The 13,366-nt window shown below is 34.5% G+C and overlaps 1 protein-coding gene across 1 annotated transcript; it reads right to left on the bottom strand.

Moving 5' to 3' along the window:
* Positions 1 to 12,694: 12,694 nt before the first annotated feature.
* On the bottom strand, positions 12,695 to 13,141 carry LOC143569487 (uncharacterized). The gene has a single exon (XM_077055379.1). The coding sequence runs from the start codon at positions 13,139 to 13,141 to the stop codon at positions 12,695 to 12,697; it is 447 nt and encodes a 148-aa protein (XP_076911494.1).
* Positions 13,142 to 13,366: the final 225 nt, after the last annotated feature.

Here is a 13,366-nt window from a genome sequence, read left to right as displayed (position 1 = left end):
ATCAGTCCATAGAGAACTAGTCCATGTACGAATCATTCCATCTAATTCATTATCTCTTATGACGAATGACTTTAACGAACCAAGGGTAATTCGTTATCTTTTTCCATTAACGAATTGGATACGAACTAGAGCTAGTTCGTTAGACCTCCGCTAACGAATTACTAGTTAATTCGTTAGTTTTCCATAACGAATTAGGGTTAGGTCAGATTTGTCAGAACATTCCCTGACAACCTCGTACATGTTTTTCCGGCGCCGCCTTTCCCGCGTCGTCATCGACGGAAAACCGTGTTTTCGCCGGAAAAATGAGATCCTACTCGTTTTTCCACCGTTTTTCACCGTTTTCGTCCCGTTCGATCCAGATCTGAGCTAGGGTGATCCCTAAGCTCATCTTATATATTATTAGTATTATTATTATTATTACTGTTGAACTTGGATTTCCTCTGTATTGTTTTATATATGTACTTTATTGCTGAGGGTCTCTCTAAAAGCCACCTCTTTATCCCTTTGGATAGAGGTACGGTGTGCCTACATCCCACCCTCCTCAGGCCCTACCTATAGCTTTGCTGTTGGTGGGACTTTACTGGGTATGATTGATTGATTGATTGGCATGGGCTTAAGTCCATGGTCTTTCCTTCTTTCATTCTAACCCAAGTCCATACACATATCCATTTAACCAACACAAGCCCAACTCATATTCTATTTATCTAAACCGATAACGACCCACTATAAAATAGACGAAATTTATTTTATTATTATAACCAAAAGTAGGATGTTACAAATTGAAGGTTATTATTCTCTTTTCAAAAGAATCTAATTTTCATGATTTTGAACATTGTCTTTTTCAACAAAGTCAAGTGTGATTCTTTTAGATGATTCCATTCTTTCTAATCTATCATTTTTACATCATTCCTACCTTTACCAATATTTAATCAATCACCTAATTCACAAGATTATGGATTTTCATAAATTTTCTAAGTATTGTTCTAACAAAGTTTCCTATTTTAGTAACTTTTAATATTTGGTAACTCTAATTAATATAATTCTTTCACTTTGATTAATTGCAATTCTAGGTTTAGTTCATTCAATTAGTTTTATGGAGTTTCATGCATCCTAGTAATGTATTCCCATTTTATTCTTTCAATACACCATTTAACAAGTTTCTACCTTTAGTAAGTTGTTGTTTATTTTAACAATGTGTTAACTAATCCAAGTTTCTAATCATACACCCTATATTAGTTTAAGGTTGTTATTAATCACCTATCGATTACATTTATTACAAGTATTTACATCAAAATCCAAATTTCAACTTTTCTTAAATTAAAGTTTCTCTATTTAGTAACTTTAACAATCTTGGTAAATTTTCAAGTTTCAACTATTAATTCTAACAGGTAACCTATCTTATTTTCAAGTAAGTTATTCCATAACACATTTTGATTCAACAATCTTATTTCAAAACCTCTTAATTAGTCCATAACCAAAAGTCCCCAATTTTTCACTTTTTGAACACGTTATTGTTTTGTTTATTTCTAGCAATAATCTTCAATAATTAAAATCCATATTATCAATTATTGATTCATTAGTCATCCTAAATACATTAACAACAAATCCTAACATTATGTTTATTCAAATTTGTATCAAGTATCTAAGAGATTCACACCACTTAGAATCACATTTATCCATCAATGCAGGATCCTTAGGGTGAATGTATGCATGTGTAAATGAGCTTGATTTTCCCTCTTACACATACATACATACCTACGGTCCATATATACACCCACACATTATCCACATTTTCATTTTTTTAAAGCTTTAATCAAACACAATAATAACAAATCTCATATCCTTAATCCTATTTATCAACCTTAAATCATACTTACTTGTTCTTGGAGATTTTGGAAGATGAGTTTGATGATGTTTTTGAATGTGTGAGTAGTGTGCCTCTTTCCTAATCTCTCTTTAGTAGCTTTATCTTTCTTACTTCTTGATTTAAACTCCCATGGTTCTTGATTGCATGTGTGTGTGTTTATGATCTATGATTTGAATTTGTGTGTGTGAGGAGGGTGTGTGTTGTGTGTGCCGTGTAAATAGAGAGAAAGAGTAGGAAGTAGAGAGGTGAGTGGGTGAGTAGGGTGAAAGGTGGATAGGTTGAGTGTGTTACAACTCATGGGTCATCAAGAAGCATTTATCATTGGATAGTGGATTTGGAGAGTTTCTATTGGTGGACAAGAGAGGTAGGGGTTTGAGGTGTTATAGAAATCGGCCAGGGGGTACGTGAAAGGGTTTTTTTGTTTAATAACAAGGTGTTTTCGATTAATTGTTTAACGTATTGCATGATTTAAATAACCAAATGAATCCCGTTTTTAATAATTTTTGTCCGACGTTGAACGAAATCAAATTCCTGACAGTATGGACTATAAAAACTATTTTTCTGAAAATAGTTTGTGTCAAGTCCTTTCCGGGTCCTGTACTGGCTCGTGCTTATTTATTTTCCAGTTTTTGCCATTCGAGTCTTCCTAAATTATGTTTATATATTGTCTCACATGTTTTAATATATATTTTGTATTTTTAATATTGTTTAATCAATCTAATGATTTATTTACTTTTTGGCTCGCTGCCCGAGGTTTTTGCATGTTTTACTCGTTTCGTGTCGAAATTTGGACTTTTTGTTGACTTTACAAGATAGTGAACCTTAATAAAGAGAGATTTTATTAATAAAATGATATTAGGATGGATAAACATGATTACATTAGTGAAAATGTTTGCCAGATGTTACATTCTCCCTTCCTTTAAGAAATTTCGTCCCGAAATTTAGGAAGTGTCGCTGGCTTCTGACTCTATTGGAAACAGATAAGGATATTTTCGTTTCATCTGGCCTTGTCGTTCCCAGGTGAACTCGGGACCTAGTCTTGAGGTCCAACGAACTTTGACCAGCTTGATTCGATTCCGTCAAAGCTTTTGTATTTTCCAGTCCATGACTTCTACAGGTTCCTCGACAAATCGAAGCTTGTCATCAACTCGGATATCCTCAACGGGAACAATCAGTGATGCGTCGGATAAGCACTTCTTCAAGTTTGATACATGGAACACGTCGTGTATTCCGTTCAATTCTAAAGGTAATTCGAGTCGATAGGCTACTAGACCAATTCGATCAACGATCTTGAATGGTCCCACGTATCTAGGACTCAGCTTTCCTTTCTTCCCGAATCTGATTACTCTTTTCCAGGGTGAGACGTTTAACAGAACTAGATCTCCCACTTGGAATTCCAACGGTTTTCTGCGATTGTTAGCATAGCTCTTTTGTCAGTCTGCTGCAGCCTTCAACCTGTCTTTGATCTGGAAGACCCTGTCTCTAACAACTCGGATTTTTTTTTCAAGTTATATTATCCGACCCGCTTTATTGTTCGGGTAATTTTAAACAATAAAATATCACGTCTAGTGAGTATTTAATATTTTATTAATAATGTTATTATACTTATTTAATATATATATATAACTTTGATTTATGTACATAATTAACCCTAAACTATACTTTAACGCATTGTTGTTTCCATTCCAAACCTTGAAGGGCCAAATTTGTAAAATTTGATATTTTTATTATATTAATATCTTAACCCGTCAACCCATGTACCAAACCGGTACTCATATCCATTTGCTTAAACCTGAGACCCGTTTATGTTTATTGGAGCTTAATTCTCGTCCTAATCAAGGAATTTATCTGTGATTATGTTACCACATTCCTTAAATGACCCTACCGACATATCAATTTGGTAATAAAGATCAACATGATTCATATTACGGATTTAGTCTAGGCCGACACATAGGGTTCATCTATATACTCCATAACGAGCACCATAACACATAGGTAAACAATCCCCTGACTAGCGCGATCAAAACCCCTATATTTAATTTGATTTTATCCAACTACTTGTACCCGTTCTTAATCAACCAAGCGCCGGCCTGTTCATCGTCAATTTAACTACCGTATTACAACTGATTAAGGTAATTAAATGTAAGTTTCAGTTCGTCTTGGTGTCGTATACATTAACCCTAAGGTTAATCGGCCAATCGTTTAACAATTTGGCCGATTGATGGTTTTAGGGTTTGTATGTAATGGTTGGATCGGTTGCCTTTTTATATATTCTTGTTCATGCGTTGTAAGCATATGGCCGTGTAGATCAGTTGGTTCGTGCATTGTGCTAAAGACACTGGACTAGCTGGGGGCGCAGGTTCGAGCCTCCCCCAGCCCGTTTTGATGTTTATTTTTTTTGTATTTTCTTGTTTAAACCATTATATGGTATTTTAGTTATATAAATTATATTAGTAATGTGATGATAATAATAACTAGTTTACACTTTTATTAAAAAAAACGACATGATAACTAGTCACATTTTCGAATTTTGGTTAAAACTATATATGTATTTATACACACACACACACACACTCTGTAGTTACTTGTTAAAGGTTTTAATTTATTTAAAAAGGGTTTTAACTTAATATATTCATACATATAAAATATAGATCACGTTAATCTACGTATTTAAAAATGTAGTCCAAGTATTTTATAAAAGATTTCAGTTTATTCAAATAATATTATTTATTTTGTATTATTTAAAATACTTATTTAAAAGCTATCTTTATTAATAATAAACATTAAATGTATTTTTAAGTTTGAAATATCTATTTAAAACAGATCCCTTTTATATAATCCATCCAAAAATATTATAAATACTTATTTATATAAGTATTTTACTAATTAAAAATAGCTATTATAGTAATAATAAATATTTGTAATATTTAATGTTCGCCAGAACGCACCTGATCATCCAATCCCGAACCTCCATCTAGTTTTAGCTTTGTTATGCAATCCATATTTATTTTCTCAGGACTTCTCGATGGTATCATTCCTGAAGAGCTTCTTTTACCGCTTTCTTACCTAATCGTTATCTCTTGCTTATTTACTAAGGTGAGTATTTCACTCCCCTCTTTTACTTATTTTAACCATTTTGGGGACATATGCGTTCATAGATATTTTTATATTATATATTACTCAACCACAACTGTTTATCCTTGTGTGTTTATCAGTTTGCCTAACGTGCTATTTGCTTACTTGCTTTATTTGAATGTTATTTGCTTACTTCGGCAACCGATATCCATTTTCATGGCAACAATTTAGTCCTTGCTTGGTAGTCAATGTCCATTTATATGGATTGGTTGAGCCCTTTCTTTATGGTTTGTTTGATTGTTATGTGCTATGGCTTAACTGTATATCTCACATGAACATTTTGCACTTTTACTTTTTATTATTATAGTGTCTTAAATATGGTGTTATACTCACTCAACCTAGTGTTGACAAAACCTATTTGTATTTTTAACGCATATGCAGGTTATCGTGTGACGTGATTATCAAGATTGTTTGAAGCAACTTAGGATGCATGTTAGAGAAGAAGATACAAGAATTTAGTTTGGGATGTTTATTTTATTTGTTTATTTATGAGTTTGATGTACTTGACTATTTAATAAAATTTAATAGATATTGACACCTTTAATATTACATAATAGTACCTTGAGAGCTGTGGGCAATCAGTTCATACCCCGGCATATCCGCCGTAGGTTGGGTTGTGATAGTTTGGTATCAAAGCCGAAGGTATAAGATAGGTCGTTAGTGGTGCCTTAGTAACATGCTTAGGAACCCCATATGTGCTTATCTGTTTACCTTATGTGTTCAAAAGTTAATTGTTTACAGCTTTCTTAGATAATTATTTAATAATTATTTATTATTGTATTGTTATGAACACACACACAACTCCGAGGCTATGCCTTAACCTTCAAAGAATTTTTTTCGCAAATATTTTAAATCAATATAGATTGCCTTTTATTTTTGGGAAATTCCTTAAGAATTCCCTAGTTTTGTTTTTGCTCATTCATCTTAAGGCTAGGTAGTATGACAAATTCCTCTCGGCTAAAGAGGAACACCACTGTCATACGACCGACATCTTTGGTTGATTTTAAACCGAATTAACGGTGGTTCGTGGCTAAATTCGGTAAATTCCAATTATTGTGTTTGTTATTTAATTTGTTAGTTGCGTGAAAAATCCATGGTATCCATGGGCACTCCTACTATCCATTCCTCAAGATGTTTTGAATGTTATTTTTTTGGAGTTCATTATACGTGGTGGTTCACGGGATGCTCCAACTACTTATATTCTTCTCTTGTTTATTCGTTATTTAGTTTGGTCGGTTATAACGCCATGTAATGCTCACTGGGCCGACAAACTATATTGTATTGTTAATTCGTTAATTAGTTGGGACAATCAAAATGCCATGTAATGCTCATGGGCTGTCCAACTCAGTTGTTTTTATTCGTTAGTTTTGTTGGGCCATTCAAATTGCCATGGAAGCTCATGGGATGCCAATATCCACAAATATATTTCGTTAGTTTATTGTGAAATTAATTTAATCAAATAAAAATCTAAATTCTAAACTGACCTTATCCCCTCATCTAATTATCACGCATTAATCGTTTTAGCTACATTACTCATGAGTATTTACGCTATGTACCCTTATCTTATAATCTTTTACCTTTAATCGTCATTATATAACGCAAATCCCCCATTTCTTAAAAGCAAAACTATTATAAGACAATTAAACTTCTAATATTTAATTAGTTTCTGCAACTTACCCTTCATCTTATGAATATATATTTTTGGTCCTCATAAAATCTCCCACTTAAGAAACCACTGTCGTCCTCGACATCAATCGTCTGTTTCTCATTACCACCGCGTGTATAGTCAATGAGTTAATTGCTGCAACCTCTAAAATATAAACTCAAATTCAAAACGTTAATACAACCAATTCAAACTTGTTCATTAACCCCATTGATTGAAATTTTAATTCATTTACCCCTACTTATCCTCGCCACAACAACAACGACATCAAAAAGCGCAAGTCTAAACATAAAAACTATGTTGTTAATCAAATCAATCACTAATCTCGACAAAAATCAAAAGTATCCCGAGCAAGAACTCTCCATCGGTATTCACTCGTTTTGCCTCACTAGTAACTTTTATCATTCGACTCAATCCTCATGTCGTTTTTGCATCGAATATAATCGCTTCGATCATCCTTGCATATTCTTGCTCTACACCGCCTAATACACAAGTTGTCCTGCAACATCCTAACCCTCATACTCAACCTAATGCCCCTACTACCCGTGCTTGCTACCAATCAGGAGACCCAAATCTTCCTCGCGATATGTGCTCTTAGATTATCCAAACTAATCAAGTTCAAACAACACCCTACTACATTACCCACCAAGTCCAAACCTATCGATCCCTTGTCCTTCAAGCTCCTCTTTTTATGCAAGATCATCCATACATAACCCAAACCTACCAAGTTCCACACACACCAGCTCAAGTTTACCAAGCCTACACTAATCAAACAACACTCTTGCAACCCCTTCAAGCTCAAGTTATTCAAGCAATGCCGAATCAACTTACTACGAAGGCTCAAGTTCCAAGGTTTCAAGTCATGTGCAACTGAGGATTCAAGATACTAGAAGACTTTTCCGCTCGCCGTATTCTATTTAATATTGACTATTTAATAAATTTTAAATTAACGTTTTTTATGAAATTATTGAAGCACTAACTTAGATTTTCAATTATTATGCCCCTCGAGTAAAGTTTAAAATTATAGAAGGGTTGTTTTATAAAATTCCCCATTTTAAATAATCAAACTATAAACTTTAGTCTATTGAAAGATGTCTCTCTTAAAATCCTTTCCCTAAAGGATTTCTATTCTTAAAATATTATTTTCAAACGTTCTGTAAATCCACAAGATGGGACGAACCATGTGGACCATCCGACGATGAAAATTATTATGGTCTGGAACATAATTATCGAAGTCCTCGCATGGAAATCATGATGCGTAAGATTGTGTGTCATAATACAGAAGTGAAAGCAGTTGGGATAACGCTACAAATGTAAGGGTGATAAGGACTTGGTGAATACGCCGCTGGTACATCCTATATATAAGTGCCCATATCGGATTTGCAATTGGAGCGTTATTTTAACTATTCAAAGTTCTGTGCTATGATAAATTTTTAAATTTTAGTTTAAAAATTTTCTTTTCCTCAAACATTAATGGTTTTGTTATAATATCATTTAATTTCGGGATGAAATTTCCTAAAGTAGGGGAGACTCTAACTACTCGGATTTTTTTTAAGTTATATTATCCGACCCCCTTTATTGTTCGGGTAATTTTAAACAATAAAATATCGCGTCTAGCGAGTATTTAATATTTTATTAATATTGATATTATACTTATTTAATATATATATATATATATATATATATATATATATATATATATATATAACTTTGATTTATGTACATAATTAACCCTAAACTATACTTTAACGCATTGGTGTTTCCATTCCAAACCTTGAAGGACCAAATTTGTAAAATCTGATATTTTTATTATATTAGTATCTTAACCCGTCAACCCATGTACCAAACCCGTATTCATATCCATTTGCTTAAACTCGAGACCCATTTATGTTTCTTGGAGCTTAATTCTCGTCCTAATCAAGGAATTTATCTGTGATTATGTTACCACATTCCTTAAACGACCCTACCGACATATCAATTTGGTAAAAAAGATCATCATGATTCATATTACGGATTTAGTCTAAGCCGACATATAGGGTTCATCTATGTACTCCATAACAAGCACCATAACGCAATTAAAACTAGGTAAACAATCCCCTGAGCAGTGCCGATCAAAACCCCTACAGTTAATATGATTTTATCCAACTACTTGTACCCGTTATTAATAAACCAAGCGCCAGCCTGTTCATCATCAATTTAACTACCGTATGACAACTAACTAAGGTAATTAAATGTATGGTTCAGTTTGTCTTGGTGTCATCTACATTAACCCTAAGGTTAATCGGCCAATCGTTTAACTATTTGGCCGATTGATGGTTTTAGGGTTTGTATGTAAGCTGGTTGGATCGGCTGCCTGTTTATATATTCTTGTTCATGCGTTGTAAGCATATGGCTGTGTAGATCAGTTGGTTCGTGCATCGTGCTAAAGACACTGGACTAGTTGGGGGCGCAGGTTCGAGCCTCTCCCAGCTCGTTTGATGTTTATTTTTTTGTATTTTCTTGTTTAAACCATTATATGGTATTTTAGTTATATAAATTATATTAGTAATGTGATAATAATAACTAGATTACACTTTTATTAAAAAACCCGACATGATAACTAGTCACGTTTTGGAATTTTGGTGAAAACTATATATGTATTGATACACACACACTTTAGTTATTTGTTAAAGGTTTTAATTTATTTAAAAAGGGTATTAACTTAATATATTCATACATATAAAATATATATCACGTTAATCTACGTATTTAAAAATGTAGTCCAAGTATTTTATAAAAGATTTCAGTTTATTCAAATATTATTATTTATTTTATATTATTTAAAATACTTATTTAAAAGCTATCTTTATTAATAATAAACACTAAATGTATTTTAAGTTTGGAATAACTATTTAAAACAAATCCCTTTTATATAATCCATCAAAAAATATTATAAATACTTATTTATATAAGTATTTTACTAATTAAAAATAGCTATTAAAGTAATAATAAATATTTGTAATATTTAATGTTCGCCAGAACGCAGCTGATCATCCAATCCCGAACCTCCATCTAGTTTTAGTTTTGTTATACAATCCATATTTATTTTCTCAAGTAATCTTTATTAGGACTTCTCGTTGGTATCATTCCTGAAGAGCTTCTTTTACCGCTTTCTTACCTAATCGTTATCTCTTGCTTATTTACTAAGGTGAGTATTTCACTCCCCTCTTTTACTTATTTTAACCATTTTGGGGACATATGCGTTCATAGATATTTTGATATTATACATTACTCAACCGCAACTGTTTATCCTTGTGTGTTTATTAGTTTGCCTAACTTGCTATTTGCTTACTTGCTTTATTTGAATGTTATTTGCTTACTTCGGCAACCGATATCTATTTTCATGGCAACAATTTAGTCCTTGCTTGTTAGTCAATGTCCATTTATATGGATTGGTTGAGCCATTTCTTTATGGTTTGTTTGATTGTTATGTGCTATGGCTTAACTGTATATCTCACATGAACATTTTGCACTTTTACTTTTTATTATTATAGTTTCTTAAATCCGGTCTTATACTCACTCAATCTAGTGTTGACAAAACCTATTTGTATTTTTAACGCATATGCAGGTTATCGTGTGACGTGATTATCAAGATTGTTTGAAGCAACTTAGGATGCATGTTAGAGAAGAAGATACAAGAATTTAGTTTGGGATGTTTATTTTATTTGTTTATTTATGAGTTTGATGTACTTGACTATTTAATAAAATTTAATAGATATTGACACCTTTAATATTGCATAATAGTACCTTGAGAGCTGTGGGCAATCAGTTCTTGCCCCGGCTTTTCCGCCGTAAGTTGGGGTGTGACACTGTCGGTGATCTCCTTTGACCATATGTCTAGGGATGATAAGCGGTACTCATGTCTAAGTGTGTTCCTAAGGATTTGTGCAGAGATTGCCAAAATCGAGAAATGAAACGACCGTCTCTGTCGTAGATGATGGAAACAGGTACGCCATGTTTAGCCACAATCTCTTTCAGATATAATCGAGTTAACTTCTCCAGGCTATCTTTCTCGCAAATGGGAATGAAAGAAGCGGATTTTGTCAATCGGTCTACAATAACCCAAATAGTGTCGTGGTTATTGGGGGTAGTTTGTAATTTAGTCACAAAAGCCATTGTAATGTTTTCCCATTTCCACTGTGGAATCTTAGGCTGCTGTAACAGTCCAGATGGTTTATGGTGTTCAGCTTTCACTTTTGAGCATGTCATACATTTACTGACGTAAACCGCCATATCTCCTTTCATGTTTGGCCACCAATAGAATTCTTGGAGATCTTTATACATCTTGGTTGCTCCTTGGTGAATAGAGATTTGGATTTATGAGCTTCATCCAATACCAAATTTCGTAAATTTCCATAACGTGGTACCCAAACTCGATCGATCAAGTATAACGTACCATCAGACTTCATTATGAATTCACGCTCAAGACCTCGTAATCTCTCAATTCTTATGTTCCGTGGTTTCAAAGCTTCTTTTTGTGCATCTCGGATTCGAGTGGTAAGGCTTATGTGAATTGTTAATCCTAATGCACGGACACGAAGTGGTCTTTCTCTTTCTTTTCTAATCAAAGCATCAGCTACAACATCTGCTTTACTTGGGTGGTAGCGAATGTCACAGTTGTAGTCATTGAGTAGTTCTACCCACCTTTGTTGCCTCATATTCAGATCTTTCTGATCAAATATGTGCTGGAGGCTTTTGTGATCGGTGAAGATTGTGCACTTGGTGCCATAGAGATAATGTCTCCAAATCTTGAGTGCAAAAACAACTGCTCCTAATTCCAAGTCATGAGTTGTGTAATTTTTCTCGTGCACTTTGAGTTGGCATGATGCATAGGCTATCACCTTTTCTGTTTGCATAAGCACGCATCCAAGGCCTAATCGGGATGCATCACAGTAAACTATGAATCCATCAGTTCCTTCTGGAAGGGACAAGATTGGTGCATTACACAACCTTTGTTTAAGTAGTTGGAAAGCTTCTTCTTGCTTTTCTGTCCACTCATATTTCTTGTCTTTCTGAGTCAATTGGGTTAAAGGTTGAGCTATAGAAGAAAAGTTTTCAATGAATCTATGGTAATAACCAGCTAATCCCAAATATTGTCGCACTTCAGTAGGTGACCTTGGTGTCTCCCAATTCTTAATGGCTTCAACTTTTGTTGGATCAACATGGATACCATTTTCATTAATTACATGCCCTAAAATGTGGGCTTCTCAAAGCTAGAATTCGCACTTTGAAAATTTGGCATATATCTTCTCTTCTTTTAGCAATTCAAGAATCAATTTTAAGTGTTGATCATGCTCTTTCTTGGTTCGTGAGTAGATAAGTATGTCATCGATGCACGAATTTATTCAAGTATGGCTTACAAAAACTGTTCATAAGGTCCATGAATACAGCCGGTGCATTCGTAGATCAAATGGCATGACCAAAAATTCATAGTGGCCATAGCGAGTTCTGAAAGCGGTTTTATGGACGTCTTTTTCTGCAACACGTAACTGGTGGTATCCGGATCGCGTGTCGATCTTTGAGTAATAGCTTGATCCTTGCAACTGGTCGAACAAATCATCAATCCTCGGTAGTGGGTACCGATTCTTAATGGTAAGTTTGTTCAGTTCTCTGTAATTGATACACATTCGAAATGAGCCGTCCTTCTTTTTCACAAATAAGACTGGAGCTCCCAAGGTGAGAAACTTGGTCTTATAAATCCTTTGTCCAGTAATTCCTGAAGCTGATTAGATAGCTTCTGCATTTCCGATGGTGCCAATCTATACGGAGATTGAGCTATCGGAGCGGCATCTTGAACCAGATCAATTTTGAATTTGACTTGACGCTGAGCAGGTAATCCAGGAAAATCCTCAAGAAAATCTTGGACTACAGGGATATCGTCTATTTTCCGTTCTTTTGCCTTTGTGTCGACCACATTGAGAAGAAAAGTAGGACATCCTTTCCTTAGCATTTTGCGGGTTTTTGTAGTACTGGAGAGTTTTAATTCTGTGTTACTCCGATCTCCTTGAATAGTCAGACATTGACCAGTTAGGTTTGGTAAACGAACTAGAACACATGGTTTCAGCTCCATTTTTGGATAACCAGTCCATTCCTACTACTATATCAAAACTGCCTAATTTGACGGTTAGAAGATCGATTGGAAACCTATGGTTTTCTAATAGAATGTTGCAGTTTCGAACAACCTCACTGGTCTCGATTAATTTTCCGTTAGCTAATTCAATTGAGTAACTGTTGTCTAACTTACTTGGTTTAATTCCGAGAAGGGGTTCAAATTGGTTAGAAACAAAGCTTAGATCTTCTCCGGTAGCGAATAGTACAGAAGCATAGTGATTATTAACGAGAAACGTACCGATGACTACGGATGAGTCCTTCCGGGCCTTCTTCGCGTTCATTTCGAATGCTTTGCCCCTAGCGTTTTGTCCTTCAGTTTGGGGCATTCATTTCTGAAATGTCCTATGATACCACACTTGAAACATCCGGGAGTTCGGCTTCCCGTGGATCTTGCTATCTTTGCGTAACAGTCGTGAGCCACGTGACCGAAACGGTTGCATCGGTTACATTTCCAGCATTCACCAATATGAATTCTTCCACACCTGTTACAAGTGGATCCCTGTCCTAAGCTTCCTCCTGGTCCTCTTGCGTTTGCTGCAAACATTCTTCAT

This window comes from Bidens hawaiensis, unplaced genomic scaffold (assembly GCF_021521415.1).
Source record: "Bidens hawaiensis isolate Kalapana, Puna unplaced genomic scaffold, B.hawaiensis_p1.1 tig00024500_1, whole genome shotgun sequence".
In the NCBI taxonomy this organism is placed as follows: Eukaryota; Viridiplantae; Streptophyta; class Magnoliopsida; order Asterales; family Asteraceae; genus Bidens; species Bidens hawaiensis.
The sequence above is the reverse complement of the archived record's forward strand: the minus strand, read 5'-3'. Positions and strand labels throughout refer to the sequence as shown.